We start from the raw sequence: 15,925 nt of genomic DNA on the forward strand, positions 1-15,925 counted from the left end.
AGAGTGAGAGGCAGGGGGCACATGTGTGCTCATGGGAGTGTGTCCTTCCAGCCCAGACAAACCTCCTTCAGAGAAAGAAATGCCAGACTTCTCAGCCGCGTACGCTCTCATTCCTGCCTCGGCTCTCAGCTCAGATAGTCAGTGCTCCTTCCTCACGGTAAGTCCTTTCGGCAGACGTACAGAGCTCCTTCTGAGCTGGCGATGCTTGCTGTCCCTGGGAGCTGCAGCAGGTGTCCAGCATGGTGGCTCAGAGTTGCTTTAGAAGGCATTATGCAGTGGTTTGGCATGGACTTGGGCGTGACACAGACCTGTATTCAAATAGTGACCTGACTGCTATCTAGCTCTGTGACTCGGGGCACATTCTCTGACTCTGATCTTCAGATTGTTCAGCAGGAAAAACAGGCATGAGATTCCCTGTCTCCTTGGGGTTGGCGTGGTAAGAAATAAAGTCAGTGAGAAATAAAACACATAGCAAATGCTTCGTCCAGACACAACTCTCAGTGACATTTAAAATACATCTTTCCTGTCTGCCTTCTTACCCCTTCATCTCTCCTGAGTTTAAAAGGAGATTGCAGAGCTGCTGAAGTGCCTTGGCCCCTCTCCAGTAAGCAGAACCGCGGTTCCAGGTTCTGTGGCAGCTGTGTTCAGTCTGTCAGTAAGAATGCGGGTCTGTACACAGTGTTCAGAATGCTCGGAGACACCTGTAAGTGGAAACATCGGATTAGTGATTTCTTTGCACGCATGGCAGGTGGTGGGTGAATGAGCCCAAACGTGACATTTGAGTTGGTGCTGTGTACAGCTCGACTTGAGAACTTGGTGCATGTGGCTCAGCTGGGTAGTCTCAGGAAATGTTCTTGCACAAGTGGGACCCGGGCCATGGAAAGTTAGCAGCGCAGCCGTGCAGGGAGGTTTCCTGGCTGTCTTCTTAAAAGGGGTGCAGGTTTTTGCATAAGCAGTTGACATCATGATTGGAAGGTACTGGTGATGTCGCCTCCCTAGACTTAGGAATAGATGTTCTGTCCTGCAGGCCAGTGCTCTGAGGGCAGAGGGGGCCTGGGGGAGAGCAGAGGTGAAGGTCTGAGCCTGACTCCTACCATGCCCCAGCTGGGGTGGCCCAGGCTGCGTGTTTCATCCGGACCTTGGATGTCCCCTCTGTAAAACGAGGATGGCAAGGCCCGCCATGCTGTACCAGCAGAAGCAGTGACTGCGGGTGGGTGGCCGCCAACTGGGTGGCTGTTGCTCTGAGCTTTCAGGAGGGAGGAAGGAGTGGAAGGAGCCCGTGTGTTTCCTTAGTGTGAGGAATGGCTTGAGTTGAGTGTTCTGAGACAGAGCATCAGAGCAGTGACTGGGGTCTGGGTGTTGAGCAACTGGGTAGCCGTGGGGACCATCGTGGAGGTGAGTGGCGGCCAGCTGTGCAGATGAGCAAAGTGATGAAGGCTGTATGGAGGGCCCCCTGTGAAAAGTTCTCACCTTGGGTCTCTCAGTGAAAGCTGGTGGTGGGGCCACCCCAGAGGCTGCTGCACTGAGGTGCTCAAACTAGAGCTAAGTGGATGGTTGACAACATGTTTGGGAAAAGTTGTGCTTCTAGTAATAGAGGGGACCTTCCAGCTCCTCCTCCTCAGCAGCCTTGGAAACAAGAGGGGGAGCGGGAGAGGGATGGAGGGAGGAGCAGATGTGTTACCTGGGCCTTAGGGAGGGGGTCTGGGAGGGGAGAGTTAAGATGAGAGCACTTGAGTGGGAAGGGAGGGGATGAGGCCAGCCTGTGCTTGGGCAGATGAGCTGTGCTCGGGGCAGGATGGAGGCTCTATGGCTCGTGTGCTTTCCAGGAGACACTCAGGCCCGAAGCAGAGAGACAAGATGTGGTCTTTCCTTTGACCCCTCACCTTCCTACCAGCCTGTGTGCAAGGCCAGGTCAAGACATGATCCTGGACTTGGTACCTTGTTGACTAAAAGCAAGTCCTTTCTTTTTTCTTAGTATCCCGTGGAAATCAAGAAGTATGAGTATGACCCAAATTTTGCAATTCGTGGACTTCATTATGACGTACACCGGGTAAGTTCACATCTCATGCTTTTTCTATGGTTTAATGATATTTGAAAATAAACCTTCTTGATGCTTTGTATTTGCTGAACAGGTAAATTGGTTATAAATTGTTATTTGGGGCTGCAGAACCAAATTATTTAAATATCTTCGAGTAAAATCCTTTTGAAGAGACTACGTATCAGAAAAGCATGGATACATTTAGCTATTGGAGATGTACTTTTTATTTCTAGTAGTCGGTTTTTGGTGTTTTGAGGAGGAGCCAATTTTTTTTTTGGCTTTTGTAGATAGGCCAGTTTCCTTAAAGAGCTGTCCAGCACTTTAATTAACAAGCAGGCCTTTCAGGAACACGCAGTTCACTTAGAATCTATGATGATAGCTGGCTTGCTTATTTAATATGCAGGTTGTTGTCTGTTATTTACATGTGTGTATGCTTATGTTTTTAAAGGCAGTGCTGATGAAGATCGATGCTTTTCATTACATCCAGCGGGGAACTGTCTACAGGTAAGAGTAAAAGGAGGTACATTTAATTCACCCAGAATAAGCAAGTGGCTTTGGGTTTCAGGACTCCCTGACTGTCAAGTGATGAGGAGGGCAGCGGTGTGTGTATTATGATTCATTCGCTCACTCTTTCAAGAGCATTTGTTCAGGCCTCCTGTCATGCTGGGTGCTGAGGGTTTGACTGACAAGGATGCCCTCCAGGAGCCTGGAATGTGAACGGGAAGCTACACAAGTAAATGTCCATGGTGACAAAAGTGATGATGGACATGTGCTCAGACCACTAGGGAGCACTGTGGGGGAGGATCTGCTCCCAGAGGTGATGTCTGATGAGCTGAGGGAGGGTCCTGGGGAGGTTAGGAGGAGGGGACTATGGGGGTGTGGGAGCAGGGTTCTCCTTCCCACCATGGGAGTTGGTTGGTTTGGGTACTGAGAGTTTGTGTCCTCTGCTTACTAGAATTAGTGAAAGCACTTTGCTTAAGCACTTTAAAAGTTACAAATCTTTGTAACTTTTTTTGTTTGCAGTTTTTGGCGTGGGGTTGGGTTTGAACCCGCCACCTCCGGTATATGGGGCTGGCGCCCCACTCCTTTGAGCCACAGGTGCCACCAAAAAAAAATGGAGGGTTTTGCCTTTTTAAATTCTCTAATCCAGGAGGGGATTTAAGATTATGATTTGTATTTGGGTTCCTAAAAAAGTGTATATATCTTAGCTTTAGACTCTTTTCTCACAAACTGTTAAAATGAATGCTTTTTAAATGATGTTTTATTCTTTTACTTCAAAGTATTATGGGAGAACAAATATTTTTTGGTTATATGGATCATTTTTACAAAATATATATTTTTTAAAATAAAAACATGCATAGAGTATAATCAAACAGTATTAAAAGCCTTGTGGGGACATTAGCCTTTGTCCTCCACCCTCCATCCAAACTCTTTGGATTTTTTTTCTGGTATCTTCCCCTTCTCATTTCTTCTGTCTTTCTTTTTTGAGATAGAGTCTCACTATGTTGCCCTGGGTAGAGTGCTGTGGCATCACAGCTCACAGCAACCTCAAACTCTTGGGCCCAAGTGATTCTCTTGCTGCAGCCTCTCAAGTAGCTGGGACTACAGGCGCCCGCCACAATGCCAGGCTATTTTTTGGTTGCAGTTGTCATTGTTTTAGCAGACCCGGGCCGGGTTCCAACCTGCCAGCCCTGGTGTATGTGGCCGGCGCCCTAACCACTGAGCTACAGGTGCTGAGCCTCCCCTTCTTATTTCTAAATAATGTGCTCATTCTTCTATTTCCTGATTTATTAGTTCGGGACATTGTCCCTGCTGTGATAGATGATGAGGACTTAGCTTTCTGTTATTCTTCCCACCCCTCCAATCCCCCCAAGAAAATTCTCCAGATTCTTCTAGCCTCATTAGGGTCTCAGGATCTGGCGGTTGTCTTAGTCATGGCTTACACTATGACTCTGGGGGTCTTGTACAGTCTTTTAAAAATTTTATTTTACTGATATATAATCATACATGTTTATGGGGCACATGTGATTTTTTTTTTTTTTTTTTTTGAGACAGAATCTCAAGCTGTCGCCCTGGGTACAGTGCTGTGGTTTCACAGCTCACAGCAACCTCAAACTCTTGGGCTTAAGTGATTCTCTTGACTCAGCCTCCCAGGTAGCTGGGACCACAGGTGCCTGCCACCGTGCCTCGCTATTTTTTTTTTGTTGCAGTTGTCATTGTTCTTTTAGCTGGCCCAGGCCGGGTTCGAACCCGCCAGCCTTAGCATATGTGGCCAGCGCCCTACTGACTGAGCTATGGGTGCCACCCATATGTGATATTTTGATATAAACATCTAATGTGTAATGATCAAATCTAGGTAACTGGGATATCTATCACCCCCAATATTTATCATTTCTTAGTGTTGGAAGCATTCCAAATCGTTCCTATTTTGAAATAGGCAATATATATTCCTGTTAACTGTTGTTACCCTGCTGTGCTATGAAGCACTGGAACTTATTCCTTCTGACTGTGTACTCGTGCCCATTAACCATCCTCATCCCTCCACCCCACTGCCCTGCCCAGACCCCCTTCTGCTCACAACCTCCGTGAGATTCACGTTTGTAAGTTCTCACCTGTAAACGTGATATTTGTCTTTCTGTGCCATGTCCTCCACTTCATCCATGTGGCTGCACATGGCGGGATTTTGTTCTTTTCAATGATTGAATAACACCCTATTGTGTATACGATGTGCATTTCCCTAACGCATCACCCACTGATGGACACTCCGGCTGATTCCATAGCGAGGCCGCTGTGAAAGGTGCTGTAGTAAACACAGGAGCGCAGCTCCCTCTTTGATACACTGATTTCTTCTTTTCTGTATACATACCCAGCAATGGGGTCACATGGGAGCTCTATGTTTAGTTTTTTGAGGAACCTCCATACTGTTTTCCATGGTGGCTGAGCTAATTGATATTCTCACCAACCATGTTTTGGTAGGAAGTTTTCTCTACAATTCAGCCAGACTCTCAGGACTGAATCTCATCAGAATGGGTCATGTGCTTGGTCGCAAACCAATGTGATGAGTAGGTCGCTTCTCCACCTTTTGGCTAAGAGCAAGTATAATATGATGACTAAGGTATAGACGTGGGGCAGGTGGAAACGCCACGGGGGTTCATTTCCTCTGCGTTCTCCTTTCTCGCTGCTCCACACCTGGTCCGGCCAGTGGTGTTCCTCCATGATGTGGTTTCTCCTCCTCTCTGCTTCTTGAAGTCCCACCACACTTCATGGCCGATGGCAGCGAGTCCTCCCCTCACCCTGTCAGCCTCAGTGGTCTGTCTCTCCTCTCCTGTGGTCCACCCCGACCTTAGGACTTCTCATTATCTCCTGTCTTCTTATTATTTATAAAGTATCCCTTGGATCGAGGAGGATGGCAGGAGGAGCCTGCCGAGATGTTTGGGGTGGGGGAAGGAGGTGCAGAGTCTGGTTGTGGGAGTTCACTGCGACATCGGTGCCGAGCATGGCTGGGATGAGATGAGCCCCACTGGGAGCGTGTGTGCACTCTGGAGCCACACACACTTCCTGTGCGTGAACCTCAGCTCTACTGCCCACGCGTGTGTGGTCGTGAGCAAGTTCTGGATCCCCTGAAAGCTTTGCTTCCTTCCTGTATAAAACAGGCCTGGTTCCAGTGCCCGCCCGAGGGGCAGCCTGGTGGGAAGATGAAGCATGCTTGGAATAGTGCCCAGAGTGTACGGGCACACAGGAATGTCACCTCTCTGACCCCCAGAAGGATCATGAATGAGAAAAGTGTGGGAAGAAAGCATCAGCCTCCACCTTGCTTGTTCCTGAGAACTGCAGGTGTTGGGTTCCCACCCCCCCAAAAGCTGGGATTGTTTCCATCACAGTCACACCAGCGGAACTGACGGCGCTTACTGCAAACCAGTTGTTCTTTGTGTCTTGGCTCATTTAATCTCAGCGACATCAGGAAGTGGGCACTCTTGTTTGCCCTGCTTTAACGGTGAAAACGTTGAGACCCAAAGAGGGTCAATTGCTTGTAAAAGTAACACCACTGTTACTTACGGAAGCTGGGATGGGAACCTGAGTGGGCTTGTTCAGATTGCTCTAACCCCTCAGTTGTTCATAAGCCGTCCAGGGCTGGGGAAGGGAACTTTCGGTGTGGTTTCAGCGCTGGGTCTGGCCCCGCTCAGACGTGGCAGAGCAGTCGCCATCTGCCTGTGCCTGTCATGGTCCTGTTTGACTCTGCATCTGCTGCGCTGCCTCCCGGGGGACACAGCTGGCTGGAGCCAACTGATCTCACCTCTTCTTTTGACCTGACGTTTGGTTGCCTGGCCCTTAAAATTGCAGCCTGTGTGGCCTCACGCCTCTCCAGGTGCCTTAGCAGGGAAGGAAGTCTCACCTGGCAGAATCTCCCACTTTTTTTTTTTAATTTATTTATTTTTATTGTTAAATCATAGCTGTGTACATTAGTGCAATCAAGGGGTACAATGTGTGGGTTTCATATACAATCTGAAATATTCCCATCAAACTGTTCAATGTAGCCTTCGTGGCATTTTCTTAGTTATTGTATGTAGACATTTGTATTCTGCATTTAGTAAGTTTCACCTGTACCCTTCTAAGATGCACCGTAGATGAGGCCCCACCCATTACCCTCCTTCCACCAATACCTCCCCCCTCCCTTCCCCTTCCTTGGCCCTTTCCCCATAGTCTTGTGCTATAGTTGGGTTATAGCCTTCATGTGAAAGCTATAATTTAGCTTCATAGTAGGGCTGAGTACATTGGATACTTTTTCTTCCATTTCTGAGATACTTTGCTAAGAAGAATATGTTCCAGCTCCATCCATGTAAACATGGAAGAGGTAAAGTCTCCATCTTTCTTTAAGGCTGCATAATATTCCATGGTATACATGCACCACAATTTGCTAGTCCATTCGTGGGTCGATGGACACTTGGGCTTCTTCCATGACTTAGCAATTATGAATTGGGCTGCAATAAACATTCTTGTACAAATATCTTTGTTATATTATGTCAGAATCTAACATGTAAACATGAAAGAGGTAAAGTCTCCATCTTTCTTTAAGGCTGCATAATATTCCATGGTATACATGTACCACAATTTGCTAGTCCATTCGTGGGTCGATGGACACTTGGGCTTCTTCCATGACTTAGCAGTTATGAATTGGGCTGCAATAAACATTCTGGTACAAATATCTTTGTTATATTGTGACAGAATCTCCCACTTTTTGAATCATCTTTCTGAGTGTTAGAGCCTAAGGAGCGTGGACGGTTGACCGTTGCCACTCAGCAAGAACTCTTTTGCAAGGTCACTGCCTACAGTAATCTGGTTTAGTGCCAATGTCGTATCTGATTTCTGGAGCAAAGATAAAGGTAGTACAGTGCTGCTTTTGCTTTCAAAGGCCAGGGGTTGTAGTAAGTTAATCAGGATCAGAGGTAAACTATTAAGTAATGTGCTTGGATACTTATAGAAATGGACATGGGAGGAAAGAGGTTGAAGTGATATTTTCATTAACACTGCATATCAAGAAATAAACTGTATTGTATACATATTTTAATGTTGGCCCTGTGGTTTTATATGGTAAGCAGCCTGTTTCTTTGGTGTCTTTCTCAAGCATGGCTGAAGGGGTGGCAGAGCAGGTGTGTCTCCTCATGACCTAGGGTGGGTGAGTCCAGGTGAGTAGATGAAAACACCTGCTCATGTCACTGGTGGTACAGGCAGGGGTGAAACCCTGGTCACCAACTCCAAAATTCCATTTTTTTTTTAAATTGTGTGCAGAGGGGCTGGATTCATTTGCAAATTCCAGAGGCAGATAGATGGTGGATGTCAGTTTGGTTTTTCTACCTGGGAGGAAATAGGTCCTCAGTGCCACAAAGCATTTGAGATCGTTCCCTGTCCAAGGCGGTGGTGCTATTGGGCTTTCTGCTTCATGTCACAGGGTTTAGCACATGGAGTAGCGTGTGTGACTTTCCCCTCTCGGCATCTCTCTGGGGACGGTATTGGTTTGGAGGAGGATGTTGATGGAGACAAAAATAGCCTTTCTCTGTCTGAATGTATTAAAATCATTTAAAAAGTGGCCCTAGGCTCAGCACCCATAACACAGTGGTTACAGCGCCAGCCACATGTAACCAGGCTGGCGGGTTTGAACCTGGCCTGGGCCAGCTAAACAACAATGACAACTGCAACCAAAAAGTAGCCGGGTGTTGTGGTGGGTGCCTGTAGTCCCAGCTACTTGGGAGGCTGAGGCAAGAGAATCGCTTACACCCAAGAGTTTGAGGTTGCTGTGAGCTGTGATGCCATGGCACTCTACCGAGGGTGACATAGTGAAATTTTATCTCAAAAAAAAAAAAAAAAAAAGTGGCCCCAAAACAAGTCATTAGGAAGCCTGTGCCTTAGTAGTTTTAAGAGCCCAAGTTCCAGAGCCAGGAAGCCTGGATTCTAACCCTGACTCCCTACTTTCTACTGTTGTGACCTTGACAAGGTATGTGACCTTTCTGTGCCTCAGTTACCTCATCTGGAAAATGGGAAGACTGTGAGTGCCTCCCTTCTAGGATGGTTGAGAAGTGAACGACCCGTGTGACTCCTCCCTGGCACGCTGTGGGCGCCATGTAGCCTAAGCTGTTATTACCCACAGCTGCTCTTGTATCAACAGAGCAGTAGTTGTGGTTGCAGGAATAGCATCTTCTTTTAACGTGCAGCATTTCTTTGTGGCTCATTTTGCCCTGTGGTGACAGCAGTGTTTGCACCTCAGTTGGAAAATCCCAGGAGCGGACAGAGATCTGAAAATCATTGATCCCTTTAGTTAAGCTCTTTAACAGCACTGTCTGATTTTTCCAGAGGCCTCAGTGCTGTCCCCGATGAAGAAGTCATTGACATGTACGAGGGGTCCCATGTGCCCTTGGAACAGATGAGCGATTTTTATGGAAAGGTAAGAGAAGCGCTTTATTCATGTAAAGCAGCCTGTCTTTCTCCTGCTGGAAAGGTGGCCTTGTAAATCCAGGACCTCGAATTGCCATTCTTACCTCCTGCTCGTGTGGAAATGACGAGGTGATTTGAGATTGTGTTTTGAGAGAGGCTTGTCTGTCATGATGCTCCTTTCTTAAGCGGTTCCTCCCTACCCGGAGGAGGCTCTTCTGGCCTTCCCCGTACCTACCCCTGTTTGCCAGCACGGTCCAGGAATGTTCTTGCTTTCTGGACTGGGGCATTGAAAGGATTAGGGGCTGTCAGTGTGGGGGGCGGTGCTTCTCCTGAGGCCTGGCTGTAGGGTACCGGAGATTGATGGCCACACTGTGACCCTTTTGTCCCGAAGGGAAACATCTGCTTTTCTCACTTTTGTGGTTCTCTTTGGTCTCCGAATTTTTGCTTTTTGTCTTATTAGAGGCAGTCCCTTACTCGTCTTGGCAAAATGAAATGGAAGGTCCCTAGTCCGCTAATAAACTTAGTACTGGCTTCGGACTGCTTAGGCAGTCTCCGACTTATTGATGGTTCAACGTAACATTTTTTTCACTTTACCATGGTGTGAAACAATCGCAACTTCTATGCAAATTATAGTATTGAGTAAGCTCCATGAGATAGTCAACACTTCATTACAAAACAGGCCTTGTGTGTGATGCTTTTGCTCAACTGGAGGCTAATGTAAGGGTTCTGAGCATGTCTGAGGTATAGGCTTGGCTGAGCTCTGATGTTCAGTCATGTAGATGTGTCAGTGCATTTCTGACTTACCATGAGCCTGTCAGGATGCGACTCCATTGTAGGTTGAGCACGTGTTGTGTAATTCACAAGCATTCAGAGAAAAGCTCTTTTTTAAGCTTAGACATGTGACCGTGCCAGTGGGCTCCAACTGAGGAGACTTAAATGACCTTTTATGCCGTCACATGGGCAATAATCAGTTTCCCACTTTCCTCCTGCAGAAGGCCTTGAAAGAATGTGAATGGGAGTTGGACCAAGCGCAGGAAAGAGTGGGAGGGGCAGGGCGGTCAGATGAGGTGGGAAATCAGGACATTTCTGTGGCTATTATAGTCATGTTTACATCAGGATGGAGGGGACATTTTACCTTTCTCTTAGAATTTTTTTTTTTTTTTTTTGTGAGACAGAGTCTTGTTCTGTCACTCAGGGTAGAGTGCTATGACATCATAGCAACCTCCAGCTCCTGGGCTCAAGTGATCCTCTTGCCCCAACCTCCCAAGTACTGGGACTATAAGTGCCCATCACAACGCCTGGCTATTTTTTCTGTTGCTGTCATTGTTGTTTGGCAGGTCTGGGGCTGTTTCGAACCCGCCAGCCTCGGTGTATGTGGTTGGTGCCCTAGCCGCTGAGCTACAGGCACCGAGATGCGGCTATTTTTTTTTTTTTTTTTTATTAGAGACAGGGTATCACTCTTGCTCAGGCTGGTCTTGAATGCATGATGAGCTCAGGCAGTCCACCCACCTTGGCCTCCCAGAGTGCTAGGATTATAGGCGTGAACCACCGCACCCGGCCAATTTTTTTTTTCCTTAATGGAGAGAGCTCTAAGTATTGGCAGGCAGAGGTCCCCTTTAGAAGTCTTCCTGCTGTCTCCAGTGCTCTGTTGCAGATGGCCCTCCCCTGGTGTGGGCCCCATTTCTTTCTTTCTATCTTTTTTTTTTTTTGCAGTTTTTGGCCGGTTCTGGGTTTGAACCTGCCACCTCCAGCATATGGGGCCAACGCCCTACTCCTGTGAGCCACAGGCGCCACCCTGGGCCCCCTTTCTAAAGCACCTCCTCCCTGTCTGCAGAGTTCCCACGGAAACACCATGAAGCAGTTCATGGACATCTTCTCGCTGCCCGAGATGACCCTCCTGTCATGTGTGAATGAGCACTTCCTGAAGAACAACATCGACTATGAGCCTGTCCACCTGTACAAGGATGTCAAGGTTGTGTCAACAGGGAGGACCACGGGGCTGAGTCTTAGCTCCTCAGTGGAAGTAACCGGGCCTTTAGCCTCCTTTCTAGGTTAGGTGCTTGAAATAGTCTCTTAGCTGGGATTTCTATTTGCAGTTTAACCTTGAAAATCCTAAGAACAATTTTGTTACATCAGGGGAATAGGAAATCCATCTAGTTTTTTTTTTTTTTTTTTTTTTTTGTAGAGACAGAGTCTCACTTTATGGCCCTCGGTAGAGTGCTGTGGCCTCACACAGCTCACAGCAACCTCCAACTCATGGGTTTAAGCGATTCTCTTGCCTGAGCCTCCTGAGTAGCTGGGACTACAGGCGCCCGCCACAACGCCCGGCTATTTTTTGGTTGCAGTTTGGCTGGGGCCGGGTTTGAACCCGTCACCCTTGGCATATGGGGCCAGCGCCCTACCGACTGAGCCACAGGCACTGCCCCATCTAGTTTTTTATTAAAACAAGATGGTGCTCACACTGTTGTCTGGATTTTGAATCCTTTCTGATCAGAAGGCCAGGGCCAATGTGCTCGGCCAAAGGGGCGAGGAGGGACGAGATGGGGGTGTCCCTTCCTCATGAGAAGAGGTGATGTTCATGTCCTCAGCTGAAGTTGCCCAGAGAGGGTCCCTTTCTGTCTTGCCCACAAAGGTTCTGTATGGCTCTTGAGGCCCTGCAGAAGCCATGCAGAGGATCTAGTCTGAGAGGAATATAGACATGCACACGCCCAGACACGGTGAGTTCTTGGTTTCTGTGGGTTCTTGGAAACTGGACTTGAAGTGAAACCATGTACGGCAAGTCCTAAAACAATGTTGTTTACATCATTCTGTTACAGTGTGGATGAGGAAAAAAAGATTGATATGGTTCTATATCATTTCACTTAAAGTTGCAGTTTCTAAGAACCTTTAAAAAATATTAAGGATGGCTTGGCGCCTGTGGCTTATGCTGCTAAGGTGCCAGCCACATACACCTGAGCTGTTATTTATGTATTTATGACTTATAATAGTTATAAATGTGTGTTTACTTATATGTAATATATATTTATTTAAAATATTTATATTTTAGAAAGATACATGTTGATACACTGAAATACTTTTATTATATGTTTATGTCTAATTTTACACTTTGCCCCAAATCCTGGGTTTTAGGAAGATAAAGGATGAATCATAATTTCTCAACATTACTCTGGTATTATCTGAACCAAATTTAAATATTTGCTCTCTGTTCTCCTTTCTGTTACACAGATCTTTAAAAATCTTTAAGAATCTGGGCGGCGCCTGTGGCTCAGTCGGTAAGGCGCTGGCCCATATACCGAGGGTGGCGGGTTTAAACCTGGCCCTGGCCAAACTGCAAACCAAAAAATAGCCCGGCGTTGTGGTGGGCGCCTGTAGTCCCAGCTACTCGGGAGGCTGAGGCAAGAGAATCGCTTAAGCCCAGGAGTTGGAGGTTGCTGTGAGCTGTGTGACGCCACGGCACTCTACCAAGGGCCATAAAGTGAGACTCTGTCTCTAAAAAAAAAAAAAAAATCTTTAAGAATCACTTGTAGTAACACTTAGCATTCATGAGGCGAGATGTTTATTTGAAAGTTCAGTTTTCTTTTTTTTTTTTTTTTTTTGAGACAGAGTCTCACTTTGTTTGGTAGAGTGCCGTGGTGTCATAGCTCACAGAAAGCTCTAACTCTTGGGCTCAGAGATCTTCTTGCCTCAGTTTTTCATTTTTTAGTAGGGACAGGATCTTATTTTTGCTCAGGCTGGTCTTGAACTTGGGAGCTCAAGCAATCCACCCACGTTGGTCTCCCAGAGTGCTTGGAAGTTCAGTTTTTAGTACAGGTATTAAATCTACCACCCATAGCAGCCTTACGTAGAACTAACTTAGTCTCAGGAACTGTTCTTCTGAGTGCTGTGTGCATCAACTCACTAAATATTCAGGATAATGCCTTGAGGTAGGTACTATTATTACCATCCTGTTTTATAGGGAGAAACTGAGGCATAGAGAGGCTGAGTAACCTCTCTAGGTTGAGAGGTTATAGGCTGACTAAATTGCCCAGAGTCATATAAGCTAGTAAGTAGCAGAGTCTTAATTTTTAAGCCATGCAGTCCAGCTCGCATTTAACCACCACCTTCTGCTGCTGGTGTGAAATTGAAACTGGCCTGTGCTGAAAGGCATTCGGGGTTGAGATGACCATCGATGCGCCCACTCCTGACAGAAATCTCCACTGAGGGTCCACGGCAGTGTTTTCCAACCTTTTCTATTCCACAGCTCACTTGAACCCATAGTTACACTTCTGTTGCAGTTTGGCCAGGACTGGGTTTGAACTCGCCACCTTCGGCATATGGGGCCGGCGCCCTACTCACTGAGCCACAGGCGCCGCCCTATAGTTACACTTCTGTGCCATACTTAAATTATGTTGATCAAAAAAAAAGTAAAAAAAAAAAAGAATATACTTAACTGTGCTTTGAACGTCTTTTGAAAATAATTTTTTTGATGATCTTTAAAATTTTTGCGGCACACCTAAGATCTCTCATGGCACACTGGTTGAAAATCACTTGTCTAAGGCTTAGGCACAGTTTTGCTTGCAGCCCAGTGTCTTGCTACTGACTCTAGAAAGTTTCCATATGCCTCTGGGTGTGTCTTCCACGGGGAGACCCGGTTCCCTGCCACCTGCAGGTGAGACTTTGCTTGATACCTGCCGAGGATCCTTCTGCCCCATTCCTGAGCCCGTAAGGGTTAACATCCTCCTCCTCTTCTCCTCATTCCTGTGTGTGCCGGCTGGACCACATCTCTGTCTGAACTATACGGCCTGATTGATTGTTCCTTGCCCTATTGGTGATACCAAAAAGAGAAAAGGAAGAATCTGCCATCTCTGTCTCTGCGTCTCATTCTAGGTCATACAATCTCCTTCTGTGCTCTGGGGATGGAGATATCTGCAACCCCAAAAGACAAGATGCCTTTTGTTCATGAAACTGCACATAAATTACTGATTCTCATCTGGGATTTTATTCAAAATTGTTCACACAAGTTAACCTCTTCTGAGTGACCCTTTTGAAAAGTGCACTGGAGGGCGGCACCTGTGGCTCAGTCAGTAGGGCGCCAGCCCCATATACCGAGGGTGGCGGGTTCAGACCCGGCCCCGGCCGAACTGCAACCTAAAAATAGCCGGGCGTTGTGGCGGGCGCCTGTAGTCCCAGCTGCTCGGGAGGCTGAGGCAAGAGAATCGCTTGAGCCCAGGAGTTGGAGGTTGCTGTGAGCTGTGTGAGGCCACGGCACTCTACCGAGGGCCATAAAGTGAGACTCTGTCTCTACAAAAAAAAAAAAAAAAAAAAAAAAAAAAGAAAAGTGCACTGGAAACTGCCACCATCACTGTAGAAACGTGAAGCTTTGCCTGAGGGGCCGCCCGTGATAAACAGACCAGAATTTAGATTTTGTTGAGTGCCTGGTTGGTCAGACTCTTACTCAGCCTATCCCAGGTTCACTTTTACTGATTAAAAATGTATCTTTTAACAGGACTCAATTCGAGACGTCCACATCAAAGGAATTATGTACAGAGCAATCGAAGCAGATATTGGTATGTGCTCGGGAGTGTCCTGCAGGTCGTTTCGGCCTTTGTGCCACCAGGCAGGCGTTTCACTTTGCATTGTGGGGGCTGTGGGGGCTGTGTGCCTCTCCTCTGAATGCCGTGTAAGGACCTTGCATCCTGGCAGCTTAGACATCTTCTCTTTGTCCCTAGAACTTGACATAATTCTGACTCAAAAAGGGAAGAGCTGGCAGTTGCATTCCCCTTAGTTTTTTCTAATTAGACCGAGGAGGGCCGGGTCTTTGTTACTGATGTACTGGGTACCCACGTACCACTACGAAACAAGCTACCTTATGACATTTATTCCCCACTGTGCCTAGGACAGTGCTGGGCCCATATGTATTTGCCCTGTTAGTAGGAACTTGCAGACTGACTGATTTCATGCTGAATTTGTGTGTGAATTTCTCTCCTTAGATAAGTACATCTGCTATGCTGAGCAGACTCGTGCAGTGTTGGCCAAACTGGCTGATCATGGCAAGAAGATGTTTCTTATCACCAATAGCCCCAGTAGCTTTGTGTAAGTCCTTCTGCATTTCATTGCTAGCTTCTGGCTCATTTCTTGTATTCCATTTATTTTAGCAATTGGAAAGAAAAAGTTGCGAACATAGTCCATCCCTTAAATGTTAGACTGACCTGGCTGCCTTCTTGTCCTAGGGACAAAGGGATGAGTTATATTGTTGGGAAAGACTGGAGGGACTTGTTTGATGTGGTCATCGTTCAGGCCGAGAAGCCGAACTTCTTTAATGATAAGCGGAGGTGAGTGTCTGTCTCTCTAGAAGACTAAATTTTATTCCTTTACTGCTGTGCCTACCTATGTTGTGTGTCTTAGTAAAATTCAGTTGCAAAATCGTAAGCATCTGTGTTTATATCTTTAATTTTTTTTTTTTTGAGACAGAATCTCACTTTGTCACCCCTGTAGAGTGCTATGGCATCATAGCTCACAGCAACCTCAAACTCGTGGGCTAGAGCAATCATCTTGCCTCAGCCTCCCGAGTAGCTGGGACTACAGGCACCCGCCACAACGCCCGGCTATTTTTTGGTTGCAGTTTGGCCGGGGTCAGGTTTGAACCCGCCATCCTCGGTATATGGGGCTGGTGCCTTACCGACTGAGCCACAGGCGCCGCCCCTTTAATTTTTTTTTTTTTTGAGACAGAATCTCACTTTGTCACCCCTGTAGAGTGCTATGGCATCATAGCTCACAGCAACCTCAAACTCGTGGGCTAGAGCAATCATCTTGCCTCAGCCTCCCTAGTAGCTGGGACTACAGATGCCCACCACAACACCTGGCTGTTTTTAGAGCTGGGTCTTGCTCTTGCTCACGCTGGTCTTGAACTTGTGAGCTCAGGCAGTCTACCCGCCTCGGCCTCCCAGAGTGTTAGGATTATGGCCATATCTTTAGATTTTT

General features: G+C 47.0%; 1 protein-coding gene across 1 annotated transcript in view; it reads left to right on the forward strand.

Moving 5' to 3' along the window:
- Positions 1-15,925, forward strand: part of NT5DC3 (5'-nucleotidase domain containing 3) — a 63,999-nt gene that overhangs the window by 32,153 nt on the left and 15,921 nt on the right. The window contains exons 3-9 of the mRNA XM_053583963.1: positions 1,976-2,050; positions 2,487-2,542; positions 8,885-8,975; positions 10,800-10,937; positions 14,451-14,511; positions 14,935-15,037; positions 15,175-15,276. Coding sequence (XP_053439938.1) covers positions 1,976-2,050; positions 2,487-2,542; positions 8,885-8,975; positions 10,800-10,937; positions 14,451-14,511; positions 14,935-15,037; positions 15,175-15,276 — 626 coding nt within the window. The remainder of the gene's footprint in view (positions 1-1,975; positions 2,051-2,486; positions 2,543-8,884; positions 8,976-10,799; positions 10,938-14,450; positions 14,512-14,934; positions 15,038-15,174; positions 15,277-15,925) is intronic.

This window comes from Nycticebus coucang, chromosome 3, assembly GCF_027406575.1.
Source record: "Nycticebus coucang isolate mNycCou1 chromosome 3, mNycCou1.pri, whole genome shotgun sequence".
NCBI classification, from domain to species: Eukaryota; Metazoa; Chordata; class Mammalia; order Primates; family Lorisidae; genus Nycticebus; species Nycticebus coucang.